Here is a 16,256-nt window from a genome sequence, read left to right as displayed (position 1 = left end):
ACACCATTAGCAAAAACATGGATGAAAGAGGAGGATATAAAAGACAGTGTGTTTGGCTACAACCACAGATGAATATTAGGTGACAGCAGGGCATACAAGTGGGAAAATACATAGTAGATGGAAAAACCTGGAAAAGGGTATCTTAGAGGCATTATTTAAAATATTTTTAACTATGATATTTAAAACTATGAGTTGATGAGACATCACAGGCAAGAAAAAAGTAGTTAATAGATTATGGGGCAAATAATAAACCTCTGGGGGAATAACCGAGTAGGGAAGAGAAGAGAAGGTGACAAGAGGGAAAGTGGTAGACAGGTAGTTGAATAGATAATATAGAGTCATGGATGACAAGGAAGGGAGAATTCAAGAAGTAGGAAATGATCATGAATGTCACATAGAGCAAAGTAGTCAAACAGAAGGAGGATTTGGAAAAGTATCCTTCACGGCACTTAACATAATTGAAATGAATTATTTGGGTAAATTAACATCTTTCCTAAGTAGACTAGAAATGCCTAAAGGTCAACCTGGGTGTTGCATACTGTAACCTCAGTTTATAGCAGTGCCTGATGCATAGCCATCATATTTATTGAATGGATAAATAAATGAATGAATGTAATTCCTTTCTTAATAGCATCACAAGTGACCCTAGGAAGTACAATGACAATCAGGTGATGAAGATAGATGTTATTGTAATTGCAGGAAAATTTAAAGAAATTTAGGTTTTAAAAGAGAGAAAATAGGTCATAAGGCAGTAAGGGGCTGAGTTTATTAAGTACTTCCTAGAGATGTGTTTTGCTGAAAGGAGAGAGAAATCAGATTGAGGAAATTTCCTATCCTAGAATACTATATATTTAATAGGTTTTGTACGGACATCTGCTGGACTTCCACATGATCTTCCAGAACTTAAGGTAGCCACTCCAGTCACAAGCTCTACAAGTGATGGAAGCAATGGAACCAGTACAATTAGAAGCCTATGGGTTAGGGACAGCTGAGTGGCTCAGTGGTTGAGCATCTGCCTTCAGGTTAGGGTGTGATCCCAGGGATCCAGGATCGAGTCCCGCATCGGGCTCCCAGCGAGGATCCTGCTTCTCCCTCTGCCTATGTCTCTGCCTCTCTGTGTCTCAAATAAATAAATAGATAGATAGATAGATAGATAGATAGATAGATAGATAGATAAATAAACAAACTCTTTTAAAAAAAAAGAGATAAGTCTATGGGCTAGGCATGACGGAAGATGTGGAGAAAGCACGGTAAGCAGAAGTCAGAGGAAACAATGGCACTACCCACAGAAAGACAGAGCCAGGAATGGACCCAAGTTGGAGAGAAGTTAAAGAATCCTGTGAAATCATTCAAAAGCGGGAATGCATGTGTGGGGTTGAATGTGTGAGGGAGAGCACATGCACTAGCAGCATATGGGATGTACAAAACAGTTACGAGTAAATTCTAAATAGGAAGTACTGAAGATGATTAGCTAAGTTATTACATATGCTGGCAAAACAGTCATAACATATGCCATTGTATAACAGAGCTCAGTTAGGTAAAACAAACTGCTCATTTCACGTATTAAAGTTGCATTTCCTTAACATACTAAATAAGTATGAGAGAGTAGTTTCAAGGAACACACCAAATGTGCCTCCAGGCCACAAAGGAGTAGAAACATTATTTCATTCCCTAAACTTATTAGAAGACATTATCAAGCTAGAATAAAACGAAAGGCAATGCAAACCTAATTCCCAAACTGATGCTTGCAGAGAATTTCAGAAAATCATAAGCACATGGAATAAACATGATTTGACAACAAAGACACATTTTCTCATCATCTCCCTTACCTGTTTCCCCAGTATTAGTTGCCCATATGTAAATGTGTAATGCCATGTGTAAATGCCATATGTAAATGTGCGCGCACGCATGCGTGTGTGTTTACACTCGGGGATGTATAGATCTATTTAAGGATCTCACCAGAGTCCATTTGAATGTCATCATGCACTTAATCCACAGGGTATAAATTATAACAGTCTTGTGCTTAAGCTGGTATCCAAACAACATATAAGCAACTTATTATATAGCAAAAAAACCTGAACACTAAATTCCTGCGTTTAAAAGATGTTTTAAGGAGGCTCAGATTTAAGGTGTATTTTTAAATACATTATCACATATGAGTAATATTTGCAACTTACAATTTTGAATACTTGATATAGATAACTCCTTTTTTCTCCCAAGTACAGAGTTTGATGTATTATGCGGCAAAATGCATTTTTCCCTTAAACGAGGAAGATAGTACTAATTAAAACAATCCATATTAAAGAGTAATTTTCAAAATCTGATGCATCTTTCTAGTGTATATTCATATTCACTCAGTATCTCGTCCCCTCATGGTATTAAAAACCTCACCTTCATGTTGAAATTATTCCTGGGAATTCAGGCTTTAGCAATCTTTCTACTAAATTTACAACCATAGTGGATATTTAACCATATCAAGAACAGGATTATAGCTCAACAACACTAAATAAAACATCTGAGTTTTCTAACAAATGAAAGAAATTCAGAACAGAACTTCTATCTTCTATAGAGAGGGATGAGAGGTTTTCAGCAAAGTGACAGTACTTTTGCTGTGAACCTGATCTATGTCACAAGGATACATATTTGCTTATGTAGACACTCATTTTTTCATTAGGATTTAGTGCAATGTTTCAATTTGTAGATTAAATTAAGTGCTAATAACAAGAAGATAGATTTCCCTTCTCAAGCCATTAAATTTATATAGCAGTCCAACAGCCAAAATGTTCTTTCTTTATATATTCCTATCCTCCTCCTCTCGTCATAAAATCTCATATCAAATGGTGGAAGAAGTCATTCATTTCCTGACAAATCCCAACCCCTCAACACACAAAAATACAAAAATCAAGAAAGGAGACATCACACTGAAGACCCCTAAACACCTTATTCTTACCTCAATCTGATGGCTACAACATTTTGTAGACACAGTTTTCTTTCAGACACACCAATCGGGGAACGCTGGTCTACTTGACCCTCATGGAGTGCTAGGAGCAGGAACTTGAAAAACCAGCCTCTCGTGTTCCCACAATCTATTTACACACTGAACACACCCAGTAGCACAGAGTAATGTTTATCTGTGGTGGACAACTATTCCATGAAGCAGGCAGTATGTCCACTTTCAAAAAGGAATGTCTCTGTTGATCAGCAGGGGAAAGGTAAGAGCTGTTTCATCTGCTAAAGCACATTTTGGAAGATTAGTGAAATGAGATATTATTTAAATTAATGTTTTAAAGGGGATTCATTCTTTTAATATTCTGTTCCTTATAATATTCTATTCTCAAAAGATCTGAGAAAAATATATACTTAATGATAACACATATGTGCCAGGTGCAATTCCAAGTTTGTTACATATATCATTTCCCACAAGTTCAAAATTTATTAAGTATGAACTCTTACTATCTCCCTATTGCACATGGGCAAAGTAGGCATTTTGCCTACAGTTACCCAATTAGTAAATGGTAGAGCCAGAAGTTAAATCCAGGCACTCCAGCACCACAGTCTGTGTGTCTAACTATGATACTTTACTGTGTACATATAATTTCTTTTTGTATGTATAATTTTTAAAAGATAACTGTAACAGGATGTGGCTGCTTGGCTGAACATTAGATAATGAGTGAAATTTTCTTAATATTTTACTATACTGCATCTTAATTTGGAGTCAGTAAAAATTCTGGAAGATTATTTCCCCAACATGATTGTTCATTTATATGATCATAGCAGGCCTCATTTTAGATGCAATGGCCCTTTGGGGTGCCAGGGAATTGAGTAGAAGATGGGTCTGACTTTAAGTACCAAGAGAGTTATTACTTCCTTATGTTAAAAAAAGTGTCTCGATATCTATTTTGTTCTGTTTTTGTTTTTGTTTTTTTGATTGGATAACTCCTATTTACCTGTCTTTAAGTTCACTGACTCTCTTTGGCCACCTTCAAGCTGATGTTGAGCCCAGCTAGTGTATTCTTATTTTGGTTATTATAATTTTAAGTTCTAAAGGATTTCTTGCATTTAAAAGTGAGCAAAGTGAGCAAGTGAGACAAACAGCAGGCAGATGTGCAAAAGCTGACATAGTTGTTTCTGGGGTTTAAAAACTGGGAAGCATATGGAAAAGTGAGTCTTTCCAATTCCTAGGTAGGTTCTAAAGTTTTTATTTGGTTATTTATAGTTTCCACTTACCTGCTGAAATTCCCTCCCTGTTCATCCATATTTCTTTTATTCTTTGAACATATTCTCCCGTAGTTTTTTAACCACAGAATAATTGCTTTAAAGTCATTGTCTTAAAAGGCCAACAACTGAGCATCTTGGCTTCTTTTTTTTCTTGACCAGAGGTCATATTTTCCTGTTTCTTTGCATGTTGAATAATTTTTATTGTTCACTGGGCAGTGTGGATATGTTTAGAGATTCTAGATTCAGCTGTCTTCCTCTGAAGAGTGTTGATTTCTGTTCTAGTAGGCAGTTCAATAGGTTTGGTTTTGTGCTTTGTTAAGGTAGGTATGTAGAAAATCTAAGGTCTTCCCCAAGCCTGGTTCATTTTAAGGTATCAGACTCCAAATGCTATCTCTTCTCCATATCTCATAAGGGTAGGGTTTTATAATTTTCAAGGGTAGATCTATTATAGGTTTTACTTTAGGGCACGGTCTTTACTCCTAAGGCTTCTGGTATCTCAGGTGGATGCCCACGAGATTAATGCGGTATTAGCAAGATCTCTTCACTCTTATTGCTTGGAGCTTCCACATCCCCCAGCATGGGCCAACTGGTAATATCTGTCCGTTCTCAAATCTGTACCCTCTAGCCACTCCTAGGTAGTCTAGCCCTGTAAACATGCAGCCCAGTTCTCAGCCAAAAACGCTTGGAAAACCTCCAAATGGACTTTTGAAGACCTTCCTTTATATAGCTACTTCTTCTGTGATGCCTTGTCTTAAAAATTTCAGCTTCTTCAAATTGACTGAACTCTGATTCCTGCCTTCTCGGTCCAGCAGCGTCACTATTGCTCTGCCTGGAATCCAGCAAAATATGCCACTGGGAAGTTTTCCCCAGGCAGAGAAATGGAGGGATGGTTGAGCTACCTTGTGGGTTTCTTTTCTCTCAGAAATTACAGCATTGTGCTGCCTGTTGTACAATGCCTCCAGTCAGCTCATATATTCTATCCAGGTTTTTTTTTAATTTATTTTTATTCTATCCAGTTTTATGGTTGTTTATGGCAGAAGGGCTAGTCTGGTACCAGTTACTTCATCAGAGTGAAAAGTCTCCCGAGGGATTCATGTTTGACAAAATTTAAGTGTTATGAAAAACCTATTTGCTGTTCAGTCTTACAAGTCTTGTGCAATTTTAACCCATCTCAAAACATAATCATATGAATCATGTGAAGGGAAGGTGGTAGGGGCCAACTTCAGTGGAGATGGGATAAATTAACTAGCTGCTGTATCCTTTATCTTCTCCTAGTGTCTTAGTGTGGGTTTCTTTAGAAGCAGATGCTGATTTGACTGGATATATAGTTTATCTGGGAGGCACATTAGTTTCCTTAGGCTACTGTACCAAATTACCTCAATCTTGGTGGCTTAGAGCAACATGCATTTATTATCTTACAGTTCTGGAGGTCAGAAGTTTGAAATCACTTTCACTGGGCTAATCTCTGGGTGTTGACAGAGCCACTCTCTCTCCACAGGCTCTGGGGGAGAACTTGTTTGCCTCTTCTAACACCTAAGGATGCATTCCTTGTATTCTTTGTCTGTGGCCCCTTCCACCATCTTCAAAGTCAATAGCCTACCATCTTGCTTCAGCAGTCACCATTCCTCCCTCTTCTATACTGAATCTCCCTCTAGCTTCCTCTTAAAGGACACTTGTGATTGCAATTAGGGCTCATCCATATAATCCAAGATACTTTCCCCATTTAAAATTCCTTTACTTAATCATATTTGTAAAATCTCTTTTCCCATTTAAGGTAACATTCACGAGTTTATGGACTAAAACCTGGATATCTTTTGTGACCATTATGTGGCCTACCAAAGTCTAACCTTTGGCCCTTAGAGATTCATGCCCATCCCACATTCAAAATACCCCATTCAACCGCAAAAGTCTCAACCCATTTCAGTACCAACTCAAAGTATAAAATCCCATTACCTAAATCAGATGTGAGTGAGATTCTGGAATGATCTGTCTTGGGACAAAGTTCCTCTCCATTTGTGGACTTGTAAAACTAGAAAATAAGTTATTTACTCTCAAAATACAATGGTGGCTGGGATCCCTGGGTGGCGCAGCGGTTTGGCGCCTGCCTTTGGCCCAGGGCGCGATCCTGGAGATCGAATCCCACATCGGGCTCCCGGTGCATGGAGCCTGCTTCTCCCTCTGCCTGTGTCTCTGCCTCTCTCTCTCTCTCTGTGACTATCATAAATAAATAAAAAAAAAATTTTTAAAAAAATACAATGGTGGTACAAGCATAGGAGAAGAGTTATCCATATTCTATTTCAACTAGGGAGAACTAGGAAAGAAGAGTCACCATCCCCCCCCCCCAAATTTCTCAATCCAACCAGCAAGATCCATTGGGTTTCAAGGCCTGAAAATAGTCCTTTATGGTTTGAAGCTGTGCCCTTGGCCTGTAGCTCAACACTTTAGAACAGAGCTTCCATCCCAGAGCTCTGAACTCTGGGTGACATTACTGTGTCTGTTCATTGTACTTCTTTTAAATGGGTATAGCATCTGCTGGTTCTCTCCTGAGTTAATGAAAACCTTTTAACATGTTTATTTCATATCTGTATAAATGTCATGATGTTATCTTGTTCTGAAAATAATCTTCTAACCATCTTAGAGGTCGAACAGAAATTCTCAATACATTCACCTGCCAGAACTAGGTAAATTTCTTGGTCAGAGAAGTGTACCTCATGCAGAGTTTAAGCCTAGGCATGTCTTGTCTTGGTGGTTCAGGTGAATCTAAAGCATCAATACAATGATGTTGACTCTCTTTCTCTAGTTTTAATTTTCTGACCTACCATCGCAGTCTGTTTTATTTTGGATATGTTATAGCCTATAAGGTATTGATGTGCTAAAGTAAAATGGCTTCTTGTTCCAGAATAGGCATGAGGATACTGAAATACAAAAGTGACATGGGCAGAAAGCTGCAGAAGGGTTGCAAAAAGAGAATTTGTTTCAATTAGCAATAATTGCACCTCAGATAAACCTCATTGGCTATGATACTCCCACTGTGCAAAGCTGCAAAAAGAGAATTTGAAAAGGAACACAAATCTGTCCTAAAGGTTTCCAAACTGGATGCAATTTTCATAAGTTTATTCCTAAGATTTTCAAAAGGGGACTGTGGTTACTTTAGCATCAAATATTTTATTGAATATTAACTCAATCTGAGAATTTGATTTGTTCTCAGTAAGAAAGAGCAAATTATGTTATAGTATGGATCTGCCCTAAGAGATTGCAAAAAGACCCTCCTTAACTACATGAGTTTCCTATGACTGTTGCAACAAATTACTGAAAACTTCATGGCTTTAAAAACACATACAGTTTGTTTATTTGCTCACAGTTCTCAAAGTCAGAAGTTCAAAATCAGTTTCTCAGAACTGCCTTCTTTGTAATCTACCCAGAAAAGCAGAGATTTTATTGCAATAGAAAACCTTTCTACCATTTGTCTGACTTCATCATGACTCTTATTATTCTCTTTAAACTAAAAGAGATCGGAGAAGTTACATAACTTTTGAATGGTTATTACACAGCCACTGTAACAGGTAGCCAAGCTACAACCATTCATGTTCTGAAGCTTCCATAATCCTATCTTGCTCAAATGTCCTGGCAATTTTACTGTTTCCGTCCTCAAAATGAGTCCTAAATGAAAAATAAAACAAAATAATACTTCAAAGGATATTTTGCACTTACAATTCTTTGAGACCTCCCAGAAGGCACTGAAAATCATGAAGATTGTCGCCTTGTAAAAAAAAAAAGTGCTAGAATTATGAGGTTTATCTGATATACTATTGTTCATGAGTTGTATGGGAAAAAAATTCTCAAAAGAGGTGATCAACTTTCTCTAGGTTAAATATGAATAGGAATAACATTATTCACATAAATATTTTAGAAATTATAGCATATATAGGAAAGGAAGTTCCTAGAGCTTTGTCAGTATTCTCACTGGCCACTGCTTCTATCCTTGATGATATTAAGGCAACAATATTACAGTTATCAATGTAATTTGTTATTTTTAAATGTTTAATGGCAATCTTATGATTTTAATTTGCAACTAGCATTTTCTAGGCCAGTGCTTTCGAACTGAGGATGTATATAAAGCTTATCCCTAGAGATTTCATTAGAATACACAGGTTCAGAACCCACTCCAGACTTTTTCTAAAATAATCTTACTCATTAGGTTAGTAGACTTTTTGTCCAAAACTCATTTTGTGAATTGGCTTTATTATCTCCTTTTGCATGCCACACACACACACACAAAAGTAATTTCCTCTTCACTTGCATTATTCTTATGCTCTCCTATGAAAGTTTTCATTTGTGAAAATTATCGGTAATAAGTTAACCACAGTCATTATAAATGTCTGTCTCCTCTGGATTGTTTTTTGTTTGATGGTTCCCCCAAGACCGTACAATCTACAACGGGACAAAGAGCTTGTTTTCAACAAAGAATGACTGTCTGAGAATCCCCAGGAAGAGGACAGGTATTTCTAAGAATGAGCTCTTCAGTACAGGCTTCTGATGTCATTACATAACCACCTTTAAGATCAGGTCAGTAGACAGACTCAGAATTTTGAGATCAAGTTGACTGAAAAGGAGAAGTGTTCATGACGTTGTTCAACCTAAGATACAGTGGAACAACACCTACATTTACAAAGTACAAAGATAAAATCAAAGTATGAAATCAATCCTTTTATACTAACAGGATTTCCCAAATAAAACACAAGTGAGTTGTTGACAGTACTTTCCTAGATCCAAGAGACACTAAGATCAGTACTGAAGAGTTTAGCTTCTTTTTCCCAGGGGAGAACATGAAACACTTTCCATCTCGAGGCCCATTTCTCAGGATATCAGAGGTGAAAGAGCCTCAACGCAGGTAAGAGAGACAAGCTCTCCTACTCATTGTGATGCTGGGAGAGCTGATTACCCTCCTGGGGCCAAACTGGCCTCAGATATAAAATGGAGAAACTTAAAAAGGCCCTGTCCCCCATGCCCCCACTTACTGTTAGTCTAGAACTTCTTAGGAAAAGCGCATAGACTGGTAATTGTGCATATACCTCACGCAGACCATTAAAATAATTTCGTCCAACCTCCCCATTTTATGGCCATGGAAGCTGATGTGCCTCCTACACTTATAGGAGACCAGAACCTGGCTAATCTCCACAGGTAGTTGCTGGGGAGAGGCCTGCTTGCCAACTCACATGAAGAGTAGAGTTAAGAGGTAAACCTGGCTAAGGCTAGGAGGGCTTCCTGGCTCTCTACAACAAATTACCAAGGAGCTAGAGAAGTTTGCACAGGTGGCCAAGGCCTACCGGGACCACTGTCACAACCTGGGGGCCCAATAAAATCCCAGGAAATACCCAGCCAAACAGAAGGAGAGGATGCTGGCAGAGAGAAAAGCTGCTAAGGAGGCCACAGCTGGCTGTGGTAGCTCCTTGAACTTACCTCAAACGACTGTCACTGTATTACTATGAGACTAATGAAATCTGGAAAAAAAAATTTGTGAGGTGGACATCTTGACAATGTTTCTGTAAATACTTGGCTGAAGGGGCAGTATATGTCAAGAAAGGTTTCTTGGATTTATAGAAACGCATAGTCTAACAAGCTCTAAATCCAACCTCCACATTATTATTCTCAGGATACTTCTGTGAATTAGATACAGGCCAAGCCAAGTCTTTCTGCTTAGACAGATGGTGGAGGGAGGCAGAAGGAGGGTGAGTCAGTCACCAGGCAGAGGGGAGCAGAGAGGAAATCAGGCTGAGTCCTGTCTGGTTCCCAGGCATACTTCTGGCTTCTTTCTCTACATAGCACTCCTCTGTGTCTTCACAGGGCTCAGCAGGCTGTGGTTTCACAGCCAGTGGCCCAAGCACCCAGCAGTCATGGGAAAACCAGGTGCAGGAGCACTTGGGGAAGTACATGTAAGCATCTCGTCTACCAAAAGGGAGAGAGACACACAGCTATTCGTTAAGGGCACACTCTGTGCCAGGCACTGTGTTATGTAGCAGTTTACAGACACACATTAACTTTATGTTTTTGCAAAAATCCAATGACGGAGGAATTCTTATTATCCCCATTTCACACATTAGGAAAGTGTTGTTCAGACAGAATAGAGGACTGTCCAGGATCACAAGGCCAGAAAGTGGTGAACTGGGATGGCCAACCCAGCTCCTCTGACCCCATTGTTGAAGGTGCCTGGGCAACCTCTGAACAGCCCTCTATGACATGTCAGGGGTTAACAGAGGGGGGGCCCTGAGCATACATGAACAAGAGAAAATGTTAAATGTTGACAGTCACAGGAAGAGAACAGACTGCCAGACACTTGACGTGACACTATTTTTAACCTAAAACACACAAGACTGTTTATAAGAATTACATGTACTTGTGAGTCCCCCACTTGGGACAGAACTTACAGAAAACATACTTATATCTCTCCAAATGTGCATTCAGACACTGACAAGTCTAGGTTGCTCCATCAACTATATGACCATAGGCAGATTAGGTGTTTCATCTGAGAATGAGGCTAATGTGCTTATGATGGAGTGTATTTAGAAATAAATCTACTAAGGGGCACCTAAGTGGCTCAGTTGGTTTAGTATCAGACTCTTGATTTCAGCTCCAGTCACGATCTCAGGGTTGTGAGATCGCGCCCTGAGTCAGACTCCACGTGGAGCCTAAGATTCTCTCTCTCCCTCTCCTCCTCCCTCCCCTTCCTCTCAGATCAATCAATTATTAATAATCATTAAGAACTTTTAGGATTGCATGTCTTAGGCCAGATAATACCTTTGATGTTACTAATGAACATACCAGTGTCCACAGGAGAGGACACAAGGACATACTCCACAAAATGTTATCACAGCACTAATATTATCGTCTTAGGTCCCTTTTTGGAATGAGGCAGGGTATCAGTGAATGAAATCAATCTGAGCACCGTTCCACTCTGTATACCTCTTCATGGGTTCCCCATCACCCCTCAATCTTCACGTAAAGTTCATGCCGTCAAGTTCACGTCAACTGCTCTGCCACCCTCTCCATCCACCCACACTGCCATCACCTCCTGACTTCTACACGTTCCCTTCTCATGAATAAAGCTCCTGGCACCTCAGTCACGAGCTTCGGGACCTCCCCAGTTACCACCATGGTTCTGGGAACTCAACATGCCTGGGAAGCCCCCCACCCGCTGCCAACCTCTCAGCCCGCAGGCCTTGACTTGCTCAGAGACCAGGAGGAAATCTCTCCTCTGCAGCCAGCTACTCCCCCCAGGGCCTTTCGCCCCAAGCAGTCCCCAGAGAAACGCCTCCCTGAAACCCTGGACTGCAGCCTCCCACACTGATCACCCCTTCCGCCCTCCGCTCCCCACGGGAGATCTCCTCCTGGGTGTCTCACAGACCCCGCCGACTCGGAAGGACAGAAACTAGTCAGAGGCATGGCCCTGGGCTTCAACCCTTTAATGGCTGGGGCCCCCAGACAAGTAGGCCCTCCTCATCTGCGTGCTGCTCCGGCGACTAGACAAGGCTGTCGGCTCTGGTGACTAGATGCGGCTGTCGGCTCCGGTGCCCGGGCCTGACAACTTCCTGACCTGGGCCATCCCATCCCCCCGGGAGTAGGTGTTCTCCTCAAAGAGTTGGCTCAGGTACTGGTTGTTGCCCAGGGCCTTCTGCAGGTGCTCGGGGGTGATGCACGTCTTGTGGCTGTTGCAGGCCTCCTGGCCCGCGAGTTCCAAGATGTTGGATGTCAGGTACTCGAGGATGCCGGCCAGAAACACAGGTGTGGACGAGCTTAAGCGGTGGACATAGTGACCCTCGCGCAGGAGGCGGTCCACGCGGCTGACGGGGAACTGCAGCTCGGCTCTTCTGGAGCGGGACAGGCCATGCCTCCTCCGTCTACGGGAATGCCCGTGGCCTCTTTCTCCAGACATATTGGTGGCTGCGTTTGGCCCTGATCAGCCCAGCCCAACAATCCCACTGGCCTTGGTCCGTCAGGATACCAGTGCTCACTCCGGTTCACTGTGGGCCACGCTGGTCAGTGACTGGAGGTCACTAGGAGTCAGCTTTATGACAATTCAGACATTGTGATGTCATCGGGGTCACTGGGGCCTCATCACAACTGCCCTGGAAACATCTATGACAGAAACCTGGCCTCCCTGTTGATTGGATCCTCTGTATGAGAGAATGCTTTCTACTTGACTTTAATAGTCTAGCATAAAAAAGGAAATGAATGTTTCAATGTAAACACTGCCCCCTCTTTAGGATACTCTACTCCTAGTTATCTGATTTTAGCCTTGCATTGTCTTGAGCTCTTTTACAGCCCTTTATAAACTGTCAGTCACCAACAGACATACTGAATGCTGTCCAGTAGAGGTCCAAAACAAAACCAATTTTCCCTCATTTACACATTTAAATATTATCAATATTTTTATATTCTTCAGATTCTCTTTGGAATTAATTACATCTGCCAATTCCTCAAGAGTCAAAAGAAACTTTTAACATTTCCATTTCATATCTGTGTACTGGTCATGATTTTACTGTTTGAAAATATCTTCTGGGGGCACCTGGATGAATTTGGCTTAGTTTATGATCTCAAGTTGATGAAATTGAGCCGTGTCAGGCTCTGTGAAGCCTGCTTAATATTCTCTCTCTCCCTCCAGTCCTCCCAACTCCTCCCTCTCTCTCTCTCTCTCTCTCTCTCTCTCTCAAAAAAAATATCTTCTGTTTTGGAGGTCACATTGATATGCCTAGTGTGTTCACCTGTCAGACCCAGGTAAAAATTCATAGATACTGAAGTGTACCTAATTCTCAGTTGATACCCAGAAGTGTCTTGTTTCTTCTAGGTGAATCCAAAGTACCTACTTTGTTGACTTCGTTTTTCTAATTTAAATTTTTAATAATTGTAATTTTCTTCTGTGTTTCTGTTGCATTTTTGTTCACTTACAGCCAGTAAGTTATTTCCATTGTTAACAAAAATGGTTGAGAATTTAGTTTTAGGATCTGACCATGTGGAGATCTCTCAAAATGGGTCCACAGAGACCTAGTCTCAGTTGGGTCAAAGGACAAAGAGAATCCCATTTTCTCGTCTTTGTTGATTCAAATCAATTGAGAATTTCATACCCTTTGAGAGGAGAATAGTTTTTTGATATCTGGACTGATAGGATTTTCTGTTTCTGGTCTATACTTGACCCATGGCTGAAATTATAGGACTGAAGCTATAAGCTCTGTTTCTCTGTGCCTATATGTCTCTGTGTAACTCAGAAAGGTCTTCACCTCTGTGTGAGTGTACAATGTTTTCTTACCCCTGGATGATATTAACAGATCACAACGTTGCTTAAATTAGTGGAACTCTAACTGGCATTTCTTTTTTAAAAAGATTTTATTTATCTATTTGAAAGAGAGCAAGTGCAAGCAGGGGATGGGGAAGGAAGGCAAAGGGAGAGGGAATAGCAGACTCTCCACTAAGCAGGGAGCCCAAAGACAAAGGGCTGTCCTGCTCAATCCCAGGACACTGGGATTGTGACCTGAGCCAAAGGCAGATGCTTAATGAGCAGAGCCACCCAGGTGCCCCAATAACTGGCATTTCTAGATAAATATTTATTTACTTAAATCGAGTATTTCCAAATTTCCCTGAAAAATTGAACTATGACACTTTAAATGAGCTAGATTTAAACAATATATATACTCCCACAAACCAAATCACAACTATTTTAAGAAATCTAATTCATCTAATTTAAGTAAATCTTTGGCAAACAGGGCTTAGCTTAATAGTTTGGATTTAATGAAAACAACTAAGCCCTTGCTCTTTCATCAGTTTAACTATAACACAAATATACATTTACTACTCAGGTAGGTTTTTCCTAAGCTTATAAATTTTCTGATCACGTGAACTAATATTATACATTATGTTGTATTATGAATTATATAAATTTATAATTAATCAAATCGAATCACTGTTTTGACAAACTTTTTTGTTGACAATCTTGTCTTTCTACAAAGCAATAATTCATAGTATAATAATTCATAGTATATCAGCTTGAAGATAATTTTCAAGATTTCTAGATAATGTTTAACTTTAGACCGGTAGAGTTAATGGGCATTCAGTAGATGCCTAGATAATTTTTAAGATAGAGTGTTGAAACACTGATAAGCATAATTTTAGCTCATATACTTTTGCTTCATATCTGTATATGCTACAAAGAGGTTACATTTTTCAGCCTGCCAATGCACCTATTCATTTTGCCACATTGAGAAGTTGTATAAGGGAAGTATGTGGCCAAGTAAAGTTGGGATAGGTGTGGTTTTGTGAAATCTGCCCAATTGCTAACATGAAAGAAGTTCACAATTACTCATCCTATATTTCACTGTAAAATACAAGTGATTTTGCTTAAAAGTTATAATTAAAATACATGAATGAGACTCCAATAGGAGTTTCAAGATAATGAACATGGTTTTTTTTGTTTGACCGATTAAGAGTAAAACAGAGTGTTTCTGTTTTGGAGTAAAGTGACATGTTGTTTCAGAATGTGACAGATGATGTTGAAGGATGAAACCCAAATGCACACAGAAAGCTACAGAAGGTTCGTTAAAAAGAGGATCTGAAAACAACCAAATGTGTTTTAATTTTTTTTCCAAATCTGGTTCAGTTCTGACAGGTCTGTTTACAAGATTTTCAGAAAGAGCTCCTGGGTCCTTCAGAATCAAATATTACATTGAAGCAATCACAGAGTTGGTTCTGTTCTCTGTGAAAAAAGCTAAGTTTTCTTGGAGTGTTTGTCAGCTCTTGACAAGAGGTTACACAAGACTACTCTTCACCTGTGTTAGCTTCCTCTGGCTGCTGTAACAAATTGCCACAAACTTGGTGGCTTAAAACAATGCACATTTATTCTCTTTTAGGCCATAAATCGAAATCAGTTTCACCTGCGAAAACCAAGCTGTGGACAGGATTGCATGACCTTTGAAAGCTCTAGGGTAGAATCCATTTCCTTGCCTTCTCCAGCTTCTAGAGCTGAATTCTTTGCATTCCTTAACTCAGGGCATCTGCCTCTATCTTCAAAGCCAGCAGTACAGCATCCTGCTTCAGTTGTCACACTGCCATTTGCTTTTGTATTCAAATTTCCCTCTGCTTCCCTCTGCTTGCCCCCAAAGGGCACTTTGATGTCTAGGGCCAACCACAATTATCCAGGATAATCTCCCCATCTCACTATCTTTCACTTACTCTCATCTACAAAGTTCCATTTGCAAAACAGAAAGTAACATTTTTGGGTTCCATGGAATCGGACCTGAGTATTTCAGCAAGCCATATTTCACCCTACCACGTAACTTCATATATAATCTGCCCAAGCAGCAGAGATTCCATATCTCACCACAATATACCTTTATTCTGACTTCAACATACGTTTTGTTACTCTTTTTACAATAAAAGAAACAGAGGATCCCTGGGTGGCTCAGCAGTTTAGCACCTGCCTTTGACCTGGGGCAGGATCATCGTGCCCCTGGAATCCCGGGATCAAGTCCTGCGTCAGGCTCCCGACATGGAGCCTGCCTCTCCTCTGCCTGTGTCTCTGCTCACCCCCTCCCCTCTTTCTATGTCTATCATGAATAAATAAAATCTTTAATAAAAATAAAAATAAACAATAGTTCTGCATTTCTAATATTTCAAGGACTTTTATACATTTATGTAAGTATTTGTCTTGCCACTGAATTAGTAGATAGCCAAGCAACACCATTCATGTTCTCAGGCCCTCATGATCCTACCTTAAGCATGCAAATGCCCAGACGATGTTTGATTTTACCATTCCCAAAATACAATCTTAAATGAAAACTGAAATAACACTTGGCAGTATCTCTGCACTTAAAACTGTCTTTGGTTTTAAACTGATTTTTCACAGGGTCCCTAGAAAATAATAAAGATTTTTTTTTTCACATTATCAAAAACAGAAGTGCTAGAAATAATTCGATTTACTGGACAGAAGTTGATGAGTTGCACAGAAAATTCCCAAAAGAAGTGCTAAGACTTCCCTATGTTAAATATTAATA

General features: G+C 39.9%; 2 protein-coding genes and 1 non-coding gene across 3 annotated transcripts in view; all 3 read right to left on the bottom strand.

The window, feature by feature from the left end:
• SYTL5 (synaptotagmin like 5) overlaps positions 1–3,019 on the bottom strand; it is a 114,158-nt gene extending 111,139 nt beyond the window's left edge. The window contains exon 1 of the mRNA XM_055339072.1: positions 2,951–3,019. The gene's annotated coding sequence lies outside the window, so the exon portion shown is untranslated. The remainder of the gene's footprint in view (positions 1–2,950) is intronic.
• A 4,094-nt stretch (positions 3,020–7,113) lies between these two features.
• LOC129519026 (U4 spliceosomal RNA) lies at positions 7,114–7,259 on the bottom strand. The gene has a single exon (XR_008666326.1). It is a non-coding gene; the product is annotated as a U4 spliceosomal RNA (small nuclear RNA).
• A 4,502-nt stretch (positions 7,260–11,761) lies between these two features.
• LOC129517883 (histone H2A-Bbd type 1) lies at positions 11,762–12,148 on the bottom strand. Its single transcript, XM_055338011.1, has one exon. The coding sequence runs from the start codon at positions 12,146–12,148 to the stop codon at positions 11,762–11,764; it is 387 nt and encodes a 128-aa protein (XP_055193986.1).
• Positions 12,149–16,256: the final 4,108 nt, after the last annotated feature.

The sequence above is a fragment of the Nyctereutes procyonoides genome, unplaced genomic scaffold (genome assembly GCF_905146905.1).
Source record: "Nyctereutes procyonoides isolate TBG_1078 unplaced genomic scaffold, NYPRO_anot_genome, whole genome shotgun sequence".
Classification (NCBI taxonomy): Eukaryota; Metazoa; Chordata; class Mammalia; order Carnivora; family Canidae; genus Nyctereutes; species Nyctereutes procyonoides.
Note: the sequence above shows the minus strand (reverse complement) of the source record. Positions and strands in the feature narration are given on the sequence as shown.

Bases quoted from the DNA above. Each gene is read 5' to 3' on its own strand.
- LOC129517883 (XM_055338011.1), bottom strand. From the start codon at position 12,148: ATGTCTGGAGAAAGAGGCCACGGGCATTCCCGTAGACGGAGGAGGCAT.